The sequence below is a fragment of the Rhipicephalus sanguineus genome, chromosome 2 (genome assembly GCF_013339695.2).
Source record: "Rhipicephalus sanguineus isolate Rsan-2018 chromosome 2, BIME_Rsan_1.4, whole genome shotgun sequence".
In the NCBI taxonomy this organism is placed as follows: Eukaryota; Metazoa; Arthropoda; class Arachnida; order Ixodida; family Ixodidae; genus Rhipicephalus; species Rhipicephalus sanguineus.
The window spans coordinates 208360275-208377215 of record NC_051177.1 but is presented as its reverse complement, the minus strand read 5'-3'; the positions used below and the strand labels follow the sequence as shown (position 1 = coordinate 208377215).

Genomic DNA, 16941 nt, shown 5'->3' with positions numbered 1-16941 from the left:
CGCACAAGCCGAGAAATCGGCGTACAGCCTTCTTGTCAGTGGGTGGCAGGAAGGCAGCGATGGCAGCTGTTTTCCACATGTTCGGGTGAACTCCAGACTTGCTAATCACGTGGCCCAAGAACAAGACAAGAGCCACCTTAGGTGTTCGTCGAAGTTTGAGGCAAATACAACGACGTCGTCCAAGTACACGGGGCAAGTCTGCCACTTCAAGCCTGCCAGTACTGTATCTATAACGCGTTGGAAATTCGCTAGCGCCGAGGAGAGACCGAAGGGCATGACTTTGAACTCAAAGAGGCCGTCTGGTGTTATAAAGGCAGTCTGCTCTCGGTCTCTCTCATCGACTTCAATTTGCCAGTAGCCGGTCTTGAGGTCCATCGACGAAAAGTACTTCGCCCTGTGGAGTCGATCCAGGGCGTCGTCTATACGTGGGAGAGAATACACGTCCTTTGTAATTTTGATCAGGCGACGATAATCGACGCAGAAACGTAGGGTTCCATCCTTCTTTTTCACTAACACGACGGGTGACGCCCACGGACTCTTGGACAGCTGGATGATGTCGTTGCGCAGCATTTCGTCGACTTGTTTCTTTACGGCCTCGCGCTCTCGCGCTCTCGCGTCGAAACTCTGTATGGGCTGTGACGGAGCGGTCTGGCACTTTCTTCTGAAATGATGCGATGTTTTGTGACTGGGGTTTGCCGAATTCTCGAAGACGACGAAAAGCAGTCCTTGTATTGCAAGAGCAGCGTTCTGAGCCGTTCTTGCTTATGCTTCGGAAGGCTTGGATTGATGTCAAAAGCTGCTTGTCGAGCTTGGTTTGTCGGAGTAGGTTCGGAAGAATCGGCGAGGGTGAAAGCATTGGCGGCTTCCATAATTTCTTCGATATAGGCGACCGTCGTGCCTTTGCTCCCGTGCTTATATTCGTTGTTGAAATTCGTGAGGTTGCTTTCTCTCCTCGCAACTAGGCTACTCCTCTGGCGACGCAAATCTCGCGGTTAATCAACTGGTGCTGGTCGCCTTCAACGACGCCTTCCAGGTCTGCTGATTTCTCTGTGCCAACGGAAATGATGACGCTGGAGCTAGGGGGAATCGTGACCTGGTCTTCCAGCACATTCAAGGCGTGCTTTCCTGGCGGAGTGTGTGACAGTATTGCTTTTTCTGTGGATAGTGCACTATCGACTTGGATCTCAGGTCGATGACTGCACCATGAAGGCTTAAGAAGTTCATGCCAAGGATGACATCTCTCGAGCAACGCTGCAGGACAACGAAGTTCGCGGGATAAATCCGGTTGTTCATGGTGGGTCTTGGTGTGCAGACTCCCCCCGGCGTTACTAGATGACCTCCAGCTGTCCGGATTTCGGGGCCTTCCCAAGCTATCCTAATTTTCTTCAGCTTCGTGGCGAACGGTCCACTGATGACAGACTAGTCGGCTCCGGTGTCGACGAGAGCTGTGACGCTGTGGCCATCGATAAGAACGTCGAGGTCGCTAGTTCGTCGTCTCGCTTTGTAGTTAAGTCGTGGCCTCGGGTCACGGCTACGTCGGTTTGTTCCGCTTCTTCCCCGTTGCGTCGCCAGGTCTTCTGACCGCGAAGTTTCAACGTCAGGGCTCCGTTCGGCTTGCGGCGTGTTATTTAGATTTCGTCGCAGCGTCGGCTTCAGCGGTGTCGGAGGATCTTCGGTACTTCGTCGTAGAGCAACCGCCCCTCCATCGGTTGCTGCCCTTAGTTTTCCGGGAACGGGCTAGGTGACCAGCCCCGAGTTGGGCCAGTGTATGGTCGGCGTTGGGGAGAGACGTAGCGGCCTTGGCGACGGCGAACGGGAAGGGTGTCGGGGTGTCCAATGCGCTCCCGCGAGGTAGTAGGCGGTGTCGAGCGGTCGTTCACCCCGCTGTGGACGCGGCGCGTTAATGGCGAACCCACGCACTCCCATCTGTCGGTACTGGCAGTGGCGGTAAGTGTAGCCAGCTTCTCCGCAGTGGTAGCATAGTGGGCGGTGGTAGGGGCGCGCGAAACGTCGGTCTTCCTCGGCGTGTATCGCTGGCCTGCTGGCGGGCGGTATGACGTGGGTGGTGGCAGCGGTGGTGCGTGGCGGCGGAACTGCTGGGTTGGCGCGGCGTCTTGACGTGGACGAGGAGCGGGGGCGTTGCGTCGGGCTGCAGCAGCGTAGCTCATTGCATGCAGCTGCGGCTGCGCTGACTGGGGGATGCCCAGCGACTGCTGGATTTCCTCTCGGACGATGTCTGTGATCGAGGTAGCTTGAGGCTGGCACGACGGGAACATTCGACGAATTTCTTCGCGCACTACGGCCCTTCTGGTCTCGCGCAGATCGTCGGAGCCGACGGCTTGAACCGCTGTGCTGTCTTGTATCTAGCGGCGCTTGTACTGGCGGCTTCGCATTTGCAGCGTCTTCTCTATTGTTGTTGCCTCCGAGAGAAATTCCTGGATGGTATTCGGTGGATTCCTCATAAGTCTAGGGAAGAGCTGTTCCTTTACTCCTCGCATGAAAAAACTAACCTTCTTCTCTTCAGGCATGTTGGGGTCTGCGTGGCGGAAAATACTGGTCATTTTTTTCCGTGAAGAGCGTGACGTTTTCGTTGGGGAGCTGGACGCGAGTTTCAAGCAGAGCTTCGGCCCTCTCTTTGCAGAAGACGCTAGTGAATGTGGTCAAGAACTTGGTTCAGAAAATGTCCCATGATGTTAGAGTGGACTCTTAGTTATTGAACCACGTCCTAGCGGCGTCTTCTAAGGCGTAGTAGACATGCCGCAGCTTGTCTACATTTCTCCAATGGTTGAAGACGGCGACCCGGTCGTAAGTTTCCAGCCAGCTTTCAGGGTCCTCGCTCGATGACCCACGAAATGCCGGTGGCTCCCTGGTCTGCTGAAGCAGGAGTGGCGTAGGCTCTCGTGGCCGCTTACTTTGTCGTCTTGGCTCTTGTAATGTCAGGTAGGGATCCGAACTCGGGTTGTAGCCCTAGCTGCCTGCGGCTAGCTCGGCGATCCGGGATGTCTTTCGGGTATTCTTGTTCACGACGTGGACTTGGATCATGGTCCTGCGGGAACGTCCGGAACATGGACGAAGCAGCACCTCCACCAGATATCACGGAGTCGTGACGTCGACGAAGGCAGCAGGCGGCGTGTCCAACATGAAACTGTTTATTTGGCAGAACTTGTGGCCGGGAAAAGGAAAGTCAAGCTACAGCAATACACACAGTACACTGATAGCGGCGAACAGAGTGTCGGCCGTCGAAACAAACTCCTCATGGCTGGAACGCGCCGTCTTTTATACATCACGCATCGAACTTTCCAGTCTTATCACTGGTCGTCGCGCAAGCTCTGGAATAATCTAGACTATTCGCGTCCTGCGTGGAATAATAACAAAACGATCTACTACAATCGCGAAGCTTCTCGAACACTGCGGCGCGGACAGCGTCGAGCGTTGATAACCGTCCTTGCTGGTCAACCCCGAATACATCAAAATAAAACAAGAAGCAAGCGTGGCACTTTTGATTTTTACCAACCGTGACATGTATCTTAAAATCCCACTGTGCAACCGTCCAACTCTTTTGTGATTTCACACTTGAAAAAGGATTTGGCTGTTGTAGACTGCTTGTCAGTAAGTCTGGTTTTATAGTTATAAAAAATAATATTCTAACAAATATATCCCACAGTGAATATGCCCCTTTTAAAACATAACATTTTTTTAGCTTTTGTGTTGTGCAGACTTTAGTGTAACCAGCTTGCACAACTGCAGTAAAGCCAAAGTAAAATGATGTTCTGAAGTTCCAAAACACAATTCGTTGTGAGCAGTGTTATTACATTTGTTTTTAGAGAAGCCTATGAACAGTAATTATGACATAGAAAATGCACTTACCCACGTATTAGCTTGTAGAATGCAAATTAAAACGTAGCTACCCTTAATTCTTGTGAAGTGATGGCATTTTGTATAGCAGCAATGAAAATATGCTGCACGATATAAACTTCATAAAGCTGTTCGCATTTCACTTGGGCAAACAGACAAAATTACTTGAAATTGCCTTTTAGTTTTTCTTACTAAACATATTGTTGCTCGGTAGGCAAAGTTAAATAAGAGAGTTGGGTTAGTTTGTGTGCTTGCTTTAGCTATGACGTATCTCCTAACGCTTACACTGAACAGGAAATTGAAGAGTGAAGGGGCAGAGGCAGCTCAATCTTTTTGGAAGCTGAAGTGCCAGAGAGCGCTAGGCTTCAGTTGACGAAATTGAAGCAATCACATACGCAAGGAAGCTACTTTATGTGCAAGCAAATGCACCCTGTTGGCTCTACTGTGAGAACTAAAGATGTAACTCGTGTTTTTAACTAGATATGTGGGCTCTGATTGCTTTCTAGACAGATCGGCAGGATAATTGCTGCATTTTCCCGGCTGGCGATAAATATGTAAGCGTGCCACTTTTGAACTCACAGGTCGAGAAGTGGCATAGTTTAAGAAGGTTACCGACAATGTCTTCTGTCGCGAACGAATTTTTTTCCTGGCCTGCTTGAATGTTCATTTCTGGCACACTTGTTCGAGCATTTGTTTGCCCATAGGGGGTATACCTTGTGTTTGTGAACGAATTTCATCAGTTGAAGGCGAGAGCTCCGCCCTGCCTCTCTTCTTATATCTGTTATATGTATAGCTGGAAAGTATGTTGCAGCCAAAATGATAAAGTATGGTTCACATCTTTGACATAGAAGGTATTCATAAAGTTCTGGCACAGCGTAGTTTTCGTTCTTGCCCTCTTCTGCAGTTTTTACTGGGGAATGGAAAAGGCTGGTCATGCATGCAGTTATACCCAAACAGAACTAATCAAACAATTTCATGATGACTTTTGCATACTTTGTTATATTTTTCTCGTGGAACTTTTAGTTATAAGTGACCTGTCCTGTCGCAAGCTTCATCTGTCACAAATAGCCGGGCACTAGTGTAATGAACGCCCTGCCCCACTTCTGTCGAGGGAACCGAAGTCGCCTGAACAGCCGAAGATGGGTGGTGCTACCAACTGTCAGCGACTGTGATTTTATAATGTGCACTTTTATGAACAATCACGTTACGCTAATTTAACACGAATTGTCAAGTGTTGCAATATTGTAATGTGTAAGTTTATGCATATTTTCATTAATTGAGCGATGGATAAAGCTTGGCCAGGTTTCTAGTCACGTATTTTGGTGGTATTATTAGGGCACACATTCCACCCTAAATTGTGATTTGCTGCGTTACTGAGGGTGCATGCAGGTCCTTGAAACGATTGAAAACCCTTGAAATTGAGAAGTACATTTTCAAGGCCCTTGAAAAACATGGAATAGATTTCTTTCCTTGAAAACCCTTGGAAGTTCTTGGCATATGGTGTGTAATATTGACCGACCACAGAAAGCAATTAGTATATAGTAATTCCAACTTATTTATAACGATTCCAAACAATTCCAACATATGTATACCGTATGCGAAGGAATCGCTGGAAAGCTCTCTTCAAGTAGAAATGACAAGTCTTTGCGTCACACGTGTTGGTTGTTGAGATGTTAATATTTACAGTGTACATCAATCTAGGAACAGCGAAAACAGAGACTGAAAGTTTTATAGAGCACACTTTGTGTGGATTATGTGGACCACCCGCCACGGTAGTCTAGTGGTTCAGGTACTCGAGTGCTGACCCGCAGGCACGGAGAACGAAGTACTTGGGGAGGAGAAACTGCACGGCCGCGGTAGAGTGCGAGAACGGCGCAATAGCCTCACGCAGGAAATGCGGTTTTCGCCGCAGCACGAGAGATGACGCTTCCTGCGTGTTGGCATTTGCATGTTCTTCTATGGACGCGACGTACAAAAATCGTGATACCGCCTCGTACATTCCAAATTTCGCATATTTCGGTCTGCAACATCAACGGCAGGGCTGGGCAAAGATACTTTGAAAATGTATCGCGATACGATACAAGATACTCAGGCAAAAAGTATTGGAGATACAGATACAAGATACTGCCGCAATAATTGTATCCGATACGATACTTGGCAATTGTATCTTAAGATACTTCGATACATTCTCAAATTTGTTATTGTAGATCCATATTATGTAGCAGCAAACGCCTATAATGTGTAGTTGCACAAAGCGCCGCAGGACACCACCGCTATTCGCTCTATTGCCGCTTATAGCTGCCATTACGTGGCGATTAGTATTACGAAAAATATTTAAGAAGGCCTAAAATAGGAAAACAAATATAAGTAAAATAGAGAGGTGGTTGTGTATCAAACATTTACATTGAATGAGTACAGAAACATAATACAGACGGCGCCCTTAATAGCTACGAGCATGAAGTATCGTCAACTTACCTGTTTGTTGAGACAATAGAAAATTCAGTGCTTATGGAAAATTGCCTGAAACAACTCGTTGCAACGCCCATGAGTAAAACGGAGCATTCAGTAAAACAACGTTTCTCCAATCCCCTTCCTAATATCTTTAAAATGGCTCCTAATGATTTTCGTTATTATATTTTTACTCTCAGGGCCAAATGGCATTGAAGAGGGGAGTGGATACAATACATGAAAAATACAGAATTAAACAGTGCAGTGAATTCAGGTAGCACAACATTTCTCCAGGTTATACAAAGAATGGTAGTTATTTCAAAGAAAAAATAATAAAATAAAATAAAATAAACAAACAGAAGCAGTGAGTACAGGTAACAGATTCTCTTGGTTATACAATGTTATCTAATGCTTCGTGGAAAAGTTTGCAGTCAGTGATGGTTGCGACGCTTGAGGGAAGGTGGTTCCAGTCCTGAGATGTACGGGGAACAAACGACTGAAAGAAAGACTTAGTGTGGCATGATGCGATTCCTACCCTATTACGATCATCATCGCGGTTTGAATTGTACACAGGCCGGAGTATGAGGTCATTACTAAGTGTTGGATGGTGGAAAATTTTATGAAATAGAGAAAGACAATCGACTTTGTGTCGGTGAGCCAATGGAATAAGTGATAAGTTATTTTTCATTGAGGTTATACTGGCAGTGCGGTTGTAGTTAGAGAGGATGAATCTAGCAGAGTTATTTTGTACTAGTTCAAGAGAGGTGATAAGGTGAGCATGACTGGGATCCATATGGCAGATGCATACTCAAGTTTGGAGCGTACGAGACTTATAAAGTATTAGTTTTAAGGAAGAGGGTGCTTTCGAAAAGTTACGTCTTAAGTAGCCGTAAACTCAGTTTCGCTGTTTTCTTAAGCCGTAAGGGGAATATTTTGTACTATACACTCAAGGCACGCCCACATAATAGTATATTTGTTTTCACAATCGCCTTGGCAACGTGTAAATGTGTAAATAGTGGTAGAAATAAAGCACACAGTATAAAGCAGAAATCTTAATTTAAAGCGCGTTACAAAAGACATACTGCAGTGACTAGACCGCAAAAAAAGTGCAGAGACCTAGGTAATGTATGTGATGCTAAATGACAGCTAAGAAAGCACTTGTGCTAACAATGAAATTATGAGTTCATAAATTCTTTGAATAAATGTAGATGGAAGTGAAAAATACGGTACGCCAAGATATTTTCTGTTAGGTAAACGCTTGCCCTATTAGATCTAGCATCAGTACCAGTGGTACTAAAGTTAGAATGTTCTTTGCATATAAGTTAATTCGCTGCATGCAAGTCAAACACACATTCACGAGATCCTTCAAATTGCTGCTACGTAAAATACACGCGACGCAAAGCAACCCCATTCTTGCGCGCATCACATTTCGTTACGGACCAAGGCGCAAGAGAATCTTCAATAACGACACTGTAACAACATCAGAATTTGCGCAATAGACGCTGCACGCAGTGGAGTGCGCGGCGCAGGACAGTTGCTATAGAGCAAGTGTCGCAGCATTGGCGCAACTAAAAAGAAAATTTCGCACGGTTGTGTTGCGATATAAGTATCTTGTATCTTAAGATACACGATACATTATCGAATGTATCGGAAATACAGATAGAGATACTTGTTTTTCAAGACGTATCGCGATACAGATACAAGATACCCACAGAGTATCTAAGATAGTACCTAAGATACATGTATCTTCGATACTGCCCAGCACTGATCAACGGATAGATGTGACAGATATTTTAGCTGCAGTTACTAATAGATACTGCCCGAATTATAGGCCGTACAGCGCTTGAAACGAGATACTAGTCGTGGCCCCTAAGCAGACGGCGTCTGCCGCATGCACGGGCTCCTCACTCCTCGGTCGAATGTTGTGCGCACGCTTGCGTAGATGGGCTTGGGAGGGAAAGTTACCAGTTTGTGCGGGCAAGCTGACGCGCATTCCTTTGAGATTTGCAGGCTTTTTGCCTCTTTAGAGCGCTCAGTGGCTTCCGCGTTGTGCCGGCGGAGCTGACTTCCAAAATTTTGCGCGCGCATCGCACACCGAAACAAAGCCACGCAGAAAGAAGTATTGCTCCGCGAACAAAGGAGAGCACTTTGCAGATTTCCACCAGTGCTCCTCTAGGATGGGTGGAAATGTGTCGTGCCGAACTGCAACAGCGTGTACGCATCCTGTAAGGAGTGGGTACGCAACTTTCAATGTTTCTAGTGACCCGGTGAGGTTAGAAGCGTGGGCTCGTGCTAAGCCAAAGATCGAGAGCTGCCGCCTCGTGACTACGTTTGCGAGAAGCACTACTCAGAGAGTAATACCTATCATTCGTTCAAATAACTCACACGGTCCCCTATGCGTTAGACTAAGACGACTAGAAGGCGAAAGCCATCTTCTTTTTTTTTCTTCAGTTGATGTGTCCTTCTTGCTCCACCCCCGTGCAAAAGATATCTGCACCTAACGTGGTTTTGCACTGCCTCCAGGATCGGAGGCATTACAAGCTTTCTGCACCTAACTTGGTTTTGCATTGCCTCCGTGATCGGTGGTCGACGATGTCATGTGCTGACGTCACGTCATGTGACATCATCATGACGTCATGGTCACGTCACAAATTTTGGTGATCTGTTACGTCATGATAACGTTATTTGGTAACGTCACCACGGGATGATTATTTTTTGCATCACTCATGTTGACGCCGCCGACGTGGGACGCCGACGCCGATGATCAATTTTTGCATTTGATGAGACATCTAAGGCTTCGGCCTTAAAAATTATACCTTAACTATCTAGTTCACGCTAAGAAAAATTGTCGATTTCGTGTTCTACAAGATACCTCACTCGGATAATTTTTCTGTATGTGACGCCATCTTTTTCGTTAATTTATTGAGAACTATGGAGCCGACGAGAACGCACAAGAAACACCCATTTGGGCGTAAAGCGCGGACGGCGAATCGGTGCCGAATGGCCTCGAACCGGCGAGCTTCGTCGGAGAGCGTGAAGCGCGCGTTTCTCCCTCTCAGCTTTCTCACGACAGAGGGCGCGTCAGTGCTGTGCCCGATTCCGTGACTTTATTAGGACGCCCGAGCGAGCGCAGCTTCACCTCCTCAAAAATTCTTGTTCCTTGCCTGCAGGTCGCGGGCTCAAATCCCGGCCACGGCGACCGCATTTTCGATGAAGCCGCAAATGCTACAGGCCCGTGTACTTAGATTTAGGTGCACGCAAAGAACCACACGTGGTCCAAAATTCTGGAGCCCTCCACTACGGCATCTCATAATAATGTCGGGGTTTTGGGACGTTAATCCCCAACAATTATGCTATTATTATTGGTGTGGATTAAACGAACAACAAAAACCCGTTTATTCTAGCTAGCAATATTATTGTAGACATCACATTAGTAGCCAAATGCAGTGAAACGCGATCCAACAACCTCTAGAGATTGTCTTGGCCCGGGCTACCACCTTCATTCTGTGCCACAACCAAAAGCAATCACCCCACTCTCGCCGCTCTCAACGTACAGTATGTGCACGCGCACGTGCACGACCTCGAAAAAGACGCTCTGCTCAAAAGATCGCGTGTTAGCACTTTCTGAAACCTGGAGCGATGAGTTAACTGCAATCGCGGTAATCGAATGTGTCATCCATAGGAAGCGAGCGGCTTCATTGCAGGTGTTGCGGCGTGGGCACATATAAGAACACGGGCGATGCGCAACTTCAACGTAGGCCGCATTCCACATCACCGGCCGCCAGACACCGAACGCGCACAGACAAGCAGCGGAATCGGCGAGCACTACTGAAACGTTCCGTAAGTCATTCCAATAATTCCATATGTTTCCTCAAAGAATCCATATGTTTTCCGTATATTTTTCATATGTTTTTCATATGTTTCCGTAAGATTCTTTCGGAACCTTACGAAATTATTGGAGTGGCATACGGAACGTTTCAGTAGGGAGGTCTGCGTTGCGTGCATCAGTCACGATAAGAAAGACATTGCGCTCGCCGCCATCTATGTGAGAACTGTCATGAACCCCGTCCACACATGCACACGGGTTCGTGAGACGTGCGTGCGTTCTCCATCATAACGGGCAAGTATAAGCACTACATATCGGCTTACCGCGCCTGGTGTTGGTAATACCTATGTGGCTGTTGGTTTCATTACGCAACTGTAAACAACTGGTTATATAATGCATGTGCGACTCTTCAACATATGTGTATGGTGGCTAGAGGGGGAAGTGTGACGGGCGCTGCATCACCACCGTGTGACAGGGATGCGCGGAACGCAATGAAAGTTCTGGCCTCCGCAAGGGGCGCTGGTGTAGTAGTAGGTGCTCGCCGCGCTTGCTTTGGCTCGTTCGTTCTCTCTGTGCTGTGCTGTCACCTTCTTCGGATGCCTCGCCTTCGCTGTCGTCGTTTGTTTACCCACGTGTTCTGCGAACCATGCCGTCAAATCGCGCAAGTACATGATTCGTCCCTGGCTGTAAAGGCGGGTATAGATCGTGCTCGGAGGAGCTTTCGGTCTTTAAAGCCCCGAAGGATCTCTCGAGGCGAGAGCAATGAGCTCGAAATATTAAGCGAACTGACAAAGAGCTGACGAGGGACAGCGTTGTTTGCGAGCGGCACTTTGACGTGAGTTTCATCGGAAGAATATACCAACACATTATAAACGGTGAGGTTGTTGAGATACCCCGCGTTTGTCCGAAGACGCTGTGCCTACGGTGTTTCCGGACGCACCGAAGTACTTTACCAAAAAAAGAAAAGCAGACAGGAGTGTCCAAAGGGAGCGCCAAAACCACTTGAAGTTGAGGAGGGTCAAGTAATTTGACCTGTTAACGTGATAGGGAAATATGTGATAACAAATGTCTGACATAATTGTGGGATGACAAATGTGTGATAAACATGTTTTACCATTTCCCTTGCGTGTATTTAATATCCATCTAAAGCCGTAAGTTAACAGAAATCATTGGTCCTTGTATAGATATAACTATCGCTAAATTATTAAAAAAATGTTCAATATCAAAGAGCCTCCAGCTGCAGCATTCCGATCTCCATTTCAATTTTCTCAAGAAAAAGGAGCCGGAAAATGTAAATGCTTTGAACATTTCGCGCTCAAGAGAACCCCCTACAATACAGAGGAAATGAAGGGGGGGGGGAGGTGGGTGCGGACTAAGAAAGAAAAAAAAAACGCAACTGCACTGCAGCCAAAAATTGGGGGACGCTTAAGCTTCGCCTTTAAGAATTCAACGCGATAGCAATATCCTGCCCCTAGCGCGCACTTCGAACACTACAAGTGTTTAACAGAATGCGCGCAATAAGGTGTGTGCCTTATGTAATGGGTAGCATGCTTTAAACCAGGAGCAATTATGCGCGAGAAACGTTTTCAAAGTTGCGATGCACCCACTACGTGGTCTTAAGGGAATACGCGCACTAATGTGTGTGCCTTTTGTAATGGGTGGCTGTCTTTAAACCACCAAGTCGTTATGATATTGACGTGGTGTGACGCCCGATGGCAATGTACGCTTGTACCACGCAATATTACTGCCATATTACATCTCGTACTGTGACACCTGGACGCGCATTTTTGGGAAGCATCAAAGTTACTTTCAGTGCAGCTCCAAGCAGAGGCGTGGCTGTGTGGCAGAACACCTGCTTGCCACGCAGACGGCCTGGGTTCGATTCTCACTCGGAACCAACATTTTTATTATTTATTTTATTTGCAGCTTTTTCGATTTTTCGGTCACGGACAAGATGATGATTTTTCGCTCACAACCAACGGTGCCGGTGCCGACGCCGACGCCGACGGCGGAATTTCTGCGATACGAGCTCTTTAACGCTATCGCGTTAATATACTCGCTATGAACGATTGTAAACAGTTTCTACTTTACCAAGAGGAAAAAAACACTTTAAAGTCAGCTGAGCTATGCAGCCGAGCAAGTGGTTTAGTTCAACTGAAGCAGACTATATATATGGTAAAAGCAGCGCAAAAGGAACACGATAATACGAACGACACAAAACCAGCGCTGAACAGTTCCGCGCCTGTCCTGTGTCGTTTTTCTCGTGTTGCCGTCTTTTTGCGCTGCTTTTACCATGAAAATCAACAACCTAGCCCAGTTTTTGCACACTGTTGCAGATTAAACATGTCAAAGCAAACCGATATTAAGAAACATTTAAATATGAAAACCTGGAGGCACGCCGTTCCGTCTGATATAAAAGCATTCTTGGTTTTCTTTTTTTTCCTCTTGCTTAACACCGTTAAGAACTTGCAACACATGCTTCTTAGCGAAACAAACACGTAGCGCTTTTAACAACACGGGCGCGGGGTATAAGCGATTATTAGAAACAAGTGAAACTAACGTCTAGCGGCCATACGCAAAGCAGGTAAATGCCGCCGCAAGCACCTACGGCGCAGGTAGCGCCACCTGGTGTGACCGCCATCTTTCATTGGGAATTCGAACAGCCCTCCGCTTTTGCCCGTCACACTTCCCCCTCTAGCCACCATAATATTTGTATGCGTATACCATTTGCACCTATCCTTAGCGTCATTTGGTAACGTCTCACTCAATCTAAAAAATTACGTCACAGTCACCATCCTGCCTTTGTGTGGTACGTCAGCGCCGCCGCGGATGTTCACCGAGGCGTCTAGCCCGGACAACAAACATGCCGGATCTCGTAATAAAGTTTATTCATTTCACTTCACCATCCTGCCGCATGCTTCGCATTACGTCGATTCCACTAGTACGTGGGATCGGCCCAGTTTTTTTTCTAAAACGCGTCCTAGACGAGGAATCTGCTAATGTGACACCTCTATTATAAAATAAATGTGTTCGCTTTGAGCCCATTGCGAAGCATACAGCGATAGGAAATTTTGATTGATTAGTTGCATTGCACGTCCTGGCGCGCGTATATGATTGCGTTCATAGCAAACACAGTTCATTGGCACTCTTACTCTTACCCGCACATTCATTGATATCACATTAGCCGCATACTACTGCTTGCCATTGTGTGTTTGACATAAAGAATATTTTATGCGAACAGGTCAAAGAGACTAAAGTATTACATGTCCCTCTTACGATCTCTATGTGCAGCTGCATCGGGCTTTACGCTGTCGCGGCCATTTTGGACATTCCTGTATGTAAATGAGAACTGCTCCGTCGTAGCTTTAAGTCATTTTATAGATGGTAAGTAAACATGATACGAGGCTTGGTTTAATCCGGCAGCTTAATTTTGGTATCAGTTAGTATCGATCAGTATTGATTGGTATCGATTAGTATTGATTGGCTTGACTAAGCCTAATTAGCCTGCCCTGAGACATGATTAACTTGTCCTAACTAGGCTTATCTAAGGTTAAATTGTCTTAGTAGGCATAGGCAATACGGGCCGAATTTCTGTTGACTCCACACGGCCTAACGAAAAGCGCAACAGCTCCTCTTAATAGCAGCTTCACACAATGATTATGATGTACAGCTATAAAGATACAAGTATTTAATTCGTGCATGAATTTGTGCGATAGCACGTTGACGGCCAGCGATCAAAATACACGGTCATACGCTCCGACAAGTCAAGAACTCATCTCGGATTTCTTGGTACTACTGTCGGTCGGATGGCAGGGGTCGCGTTTCACCTGCGCCTCCCATTTTTTTCTTCGTTCGCCGATATGAGGGAAGCGAAACATCCATTGGCCTTTCGCATATGAGATTGTACACGGTGGCACACAGCAGCGTCTCATAGCGGTCAAAGAAGTGATCTAATAACTTAAAGGAGTACTGACACGATTTTGAAGTGCAGCAAAACGGACGTTTTTTGGTTTCCTTGGCATGTAGTGTTAACGCTCTCCCCACACCGCATCCGGGAAACACGTATAAATATTTAAGTTTGATTTTAAAGTTTTCATCTCCCAGCATCTGCAAGGTAGCTTCACCGCATGGAGAGCCCTATGACGTTTCAAGTCGGCTCACTTGGTTTGCGAAGTCTGGGTTCTGCATGCAGCCTAAACCACAGAAATCGCTGTCGGAGGCACTGGACGACAGTTCACTCATCATGAACCACGTTCGACTGACAGCAAAGGACAGCGGGTGCATATTTCGTGGGTTGCAGTCTGCCCGTGACGTCACGGGCAGACTTGACACGTCACTATGAAGCCGCCCTCTCGAAACCGAAACCGAAACTGCTGGTTGAAAGAAGCGGTATTAAAAATATATGCAATGCATCCCCAGGCACCACGACACTTTTTTTAGGGTTCTCGACACCCGTGCTTTCATTTAGAGCAACGACCCGAAAAATTTTCAAATTCATGTCAGTACTCCTTTAAGCACCCACGCGTTTGCAGCACCGTCCGCGCGCTATCCACTGCCACGGCCGCTGGATAAAAAGCGCTTTTTATCCAGCGGCTGTGCCACTGCACTCCGCCTGACACTTTAGAACCAATATGGCTCCCCGAGAAGAAACGGCAGCGCGGAGTGGGTCAAAAAGTGTCTCGGCCTTGGAAGTGGCACCGTTTACTGCCCGCAAACACTGCGCTTTCGTGAGCGGCGCTCAAAAGAGCCGCGAAGATGGCGTGAACATAGCGGCCGCAGCTGAGCGAGCCATCGTCTCATCAGAAAGATACATCAACGTCCGCTTACGACCTTCTTCACAGCTCAGTCTGTTTGAAGTACGAGCTAAGTATTTTGAACTGCAATAAAGTAGGCGCGTCACTTTTGATTTTTATCTCCGGAATGTTGTTATATTTAGTATACCGTCGTGCGGCGAGATGTTCTTTCGCCCGCTCTTTGTTTTGTGGAAGTACTATCGGCCAAAGAAGTAAACGGTCCATGGCTTAGGCGGCCGGAACAGCTGCGGGGCCACAATGCGGCGCTGCTACCTCGCACCGCGCGCTGGCGGCGAGAGTGCGCGGGGTGATGTGCAACTTCGCCCTCGCTAGAGTGTACTAGAACAGGGGAGTGCCCGGAACGAGCTTCAAAAAGTGAAGCCCAAAGAGGGTCAATCCGCTTGTAGCGCTGCGATCGGTAGTCTGCAATGTGTCGTTGTTTAAAGAGTTGCGCGCGGCTCCGCGAAAGTGGTGCAGTGGTACAATCCCCGCTTCCCACTCAAAATGCCCGGGTTCGAATCGCAGCTGTACAGGGTGGGTTTTTATTCGTAGTGTCTACCTTCATAGCTGTACTGGTTTCCCTTACTTTCTTAAAATTAGCTTCAGTTGCTACGTATTGCTGCAAAAAGTAACGCAAAATGAGAAGTAAAATAAAAAAAAAATTCACAGTTAACATAGTTATTTGCAGCACAATCTCGTGGGATTCAATCTCGGGGGCCATACCTTATGTTTTTGTTGAATTCCGCGGGATGGCGCTTCAAATAACTACGCTCACTGTGAATTTTTTTCTATTTTACTTCTCATTTTGCGTTACTTTTTGTAGCAATACATAGCAACTGAAGCTAGTTTTAAGAAAGTAAGGGAGACCAATACAGCTATGAAGGTAGACACTACGAATAAAAACCCACCCTGTACAGCTGCGATTCGAACCCGGGCCTTTTGAGTGGGAAGCGGGGATTGTACCACTGCACCACTTTCGCGGAGCCGCGCGCAACTCTTTAAACAACGACACATTGCAGACTACCGATCGCAGCGCTACAAGCGGATTGACCCTGTTTGGGCTTCACTTTCTATACATTGGTGCTGCGGCCGTTCCGAGCACTCCCCTGTTCTAGTACACTCCACCCTCGCCCTCACGCCAGGCCTTCTCACGCTTGATAAATTTGTAGTGCACCGTTCGGTTGCTCTGCTGCTGACGGTCGCGACGAAGGCAACCGTGCACCGCCGCTAGTCCATCACATGGCGCTGTCGCGCATTGGCGGTCGGGCGTAGGGCGTCAATCCGCAGCACTGCGAAGGAATGATGACTCGTCCTAATTTTACAGCGAAGGTTTTTATGCGGACCATGTGCCGTCGTGGTCGGTCTTCACTAAAATACCACGTGTTCTTGCGGGCCACGTGGTTTCTTTCGTGGCTGGGTGGAATCAATCGTCGAAAACCGTATCAGATTCGCCCCCTGTGACCCCTGTGAAAATGCTTACCTTATACGCGTATCTTATATGGTTTTCGACGATTGATTGCACCCAGCCGCGAAAGAATCATGTTTAAGCTGGTGGTTTGCGCTTATTCCCAGCTTATGTAGTCTCTAGGTGTCTCCGCACAACGAAGTGAGTGCAAAACAACGCTGCTCAACGGAAGAACACTAGGAAATCGCGTTAAGAAACACGGTTCAACAATCCACTCCCCTTCGTCGGAGCAAGGTGGAATCATGAATCCCAACTTTTCACGTCAAAACGACTTGCAGTGGTGGGCCTCGCGCCAATATACAGAGCTTTGGATTAGTGGCCCTGCACATTTCATCCCAGCTAGAACTATGGGAAGACCACGAGTTGTGCGTACATCCTGAGGAAGAAGCTGGCACTACCGCGAGCGCCAGTGACGTTGGCTCGTGAACGGTACCGTCGCGTCGTCTAGAGCCGACCCCGCAGCTAAACCACGCGCGCGCACAACACACACACACAACACACACACACACCTACACACACACACACACACACACACACCACACGAACACAAAGGC

The 16941-nt window shown here is 47.4% G+C and overlaps 1 protein-coding gene across 2 annotated transcripts in view; it reads left to right on the top strand.

The window, feature by feature from the left end:
• Nucleotides 1-16941, top strand: part of LOC119384028 (uncharacterized) — an 86250-nt gene that overhangs the window by 65346 nt on the left and 3963 nt on the right. Inside the window, exon 5 of one of the 2 annotated variants that reach the window (XM_037652317.2) lies at nt 13421-13513. The exons of the other annotated variant lie outside the window; for it this stretch is intronic. Coding sequence (XP_037508245.1) covers nt 13421-13513 — 93 coding nt within the window. The remainder of the gene's footprint in view (nt 1-13420; nt 13514-16941) is intronic. 2 annotated transcript variants of the gene reach the window in all.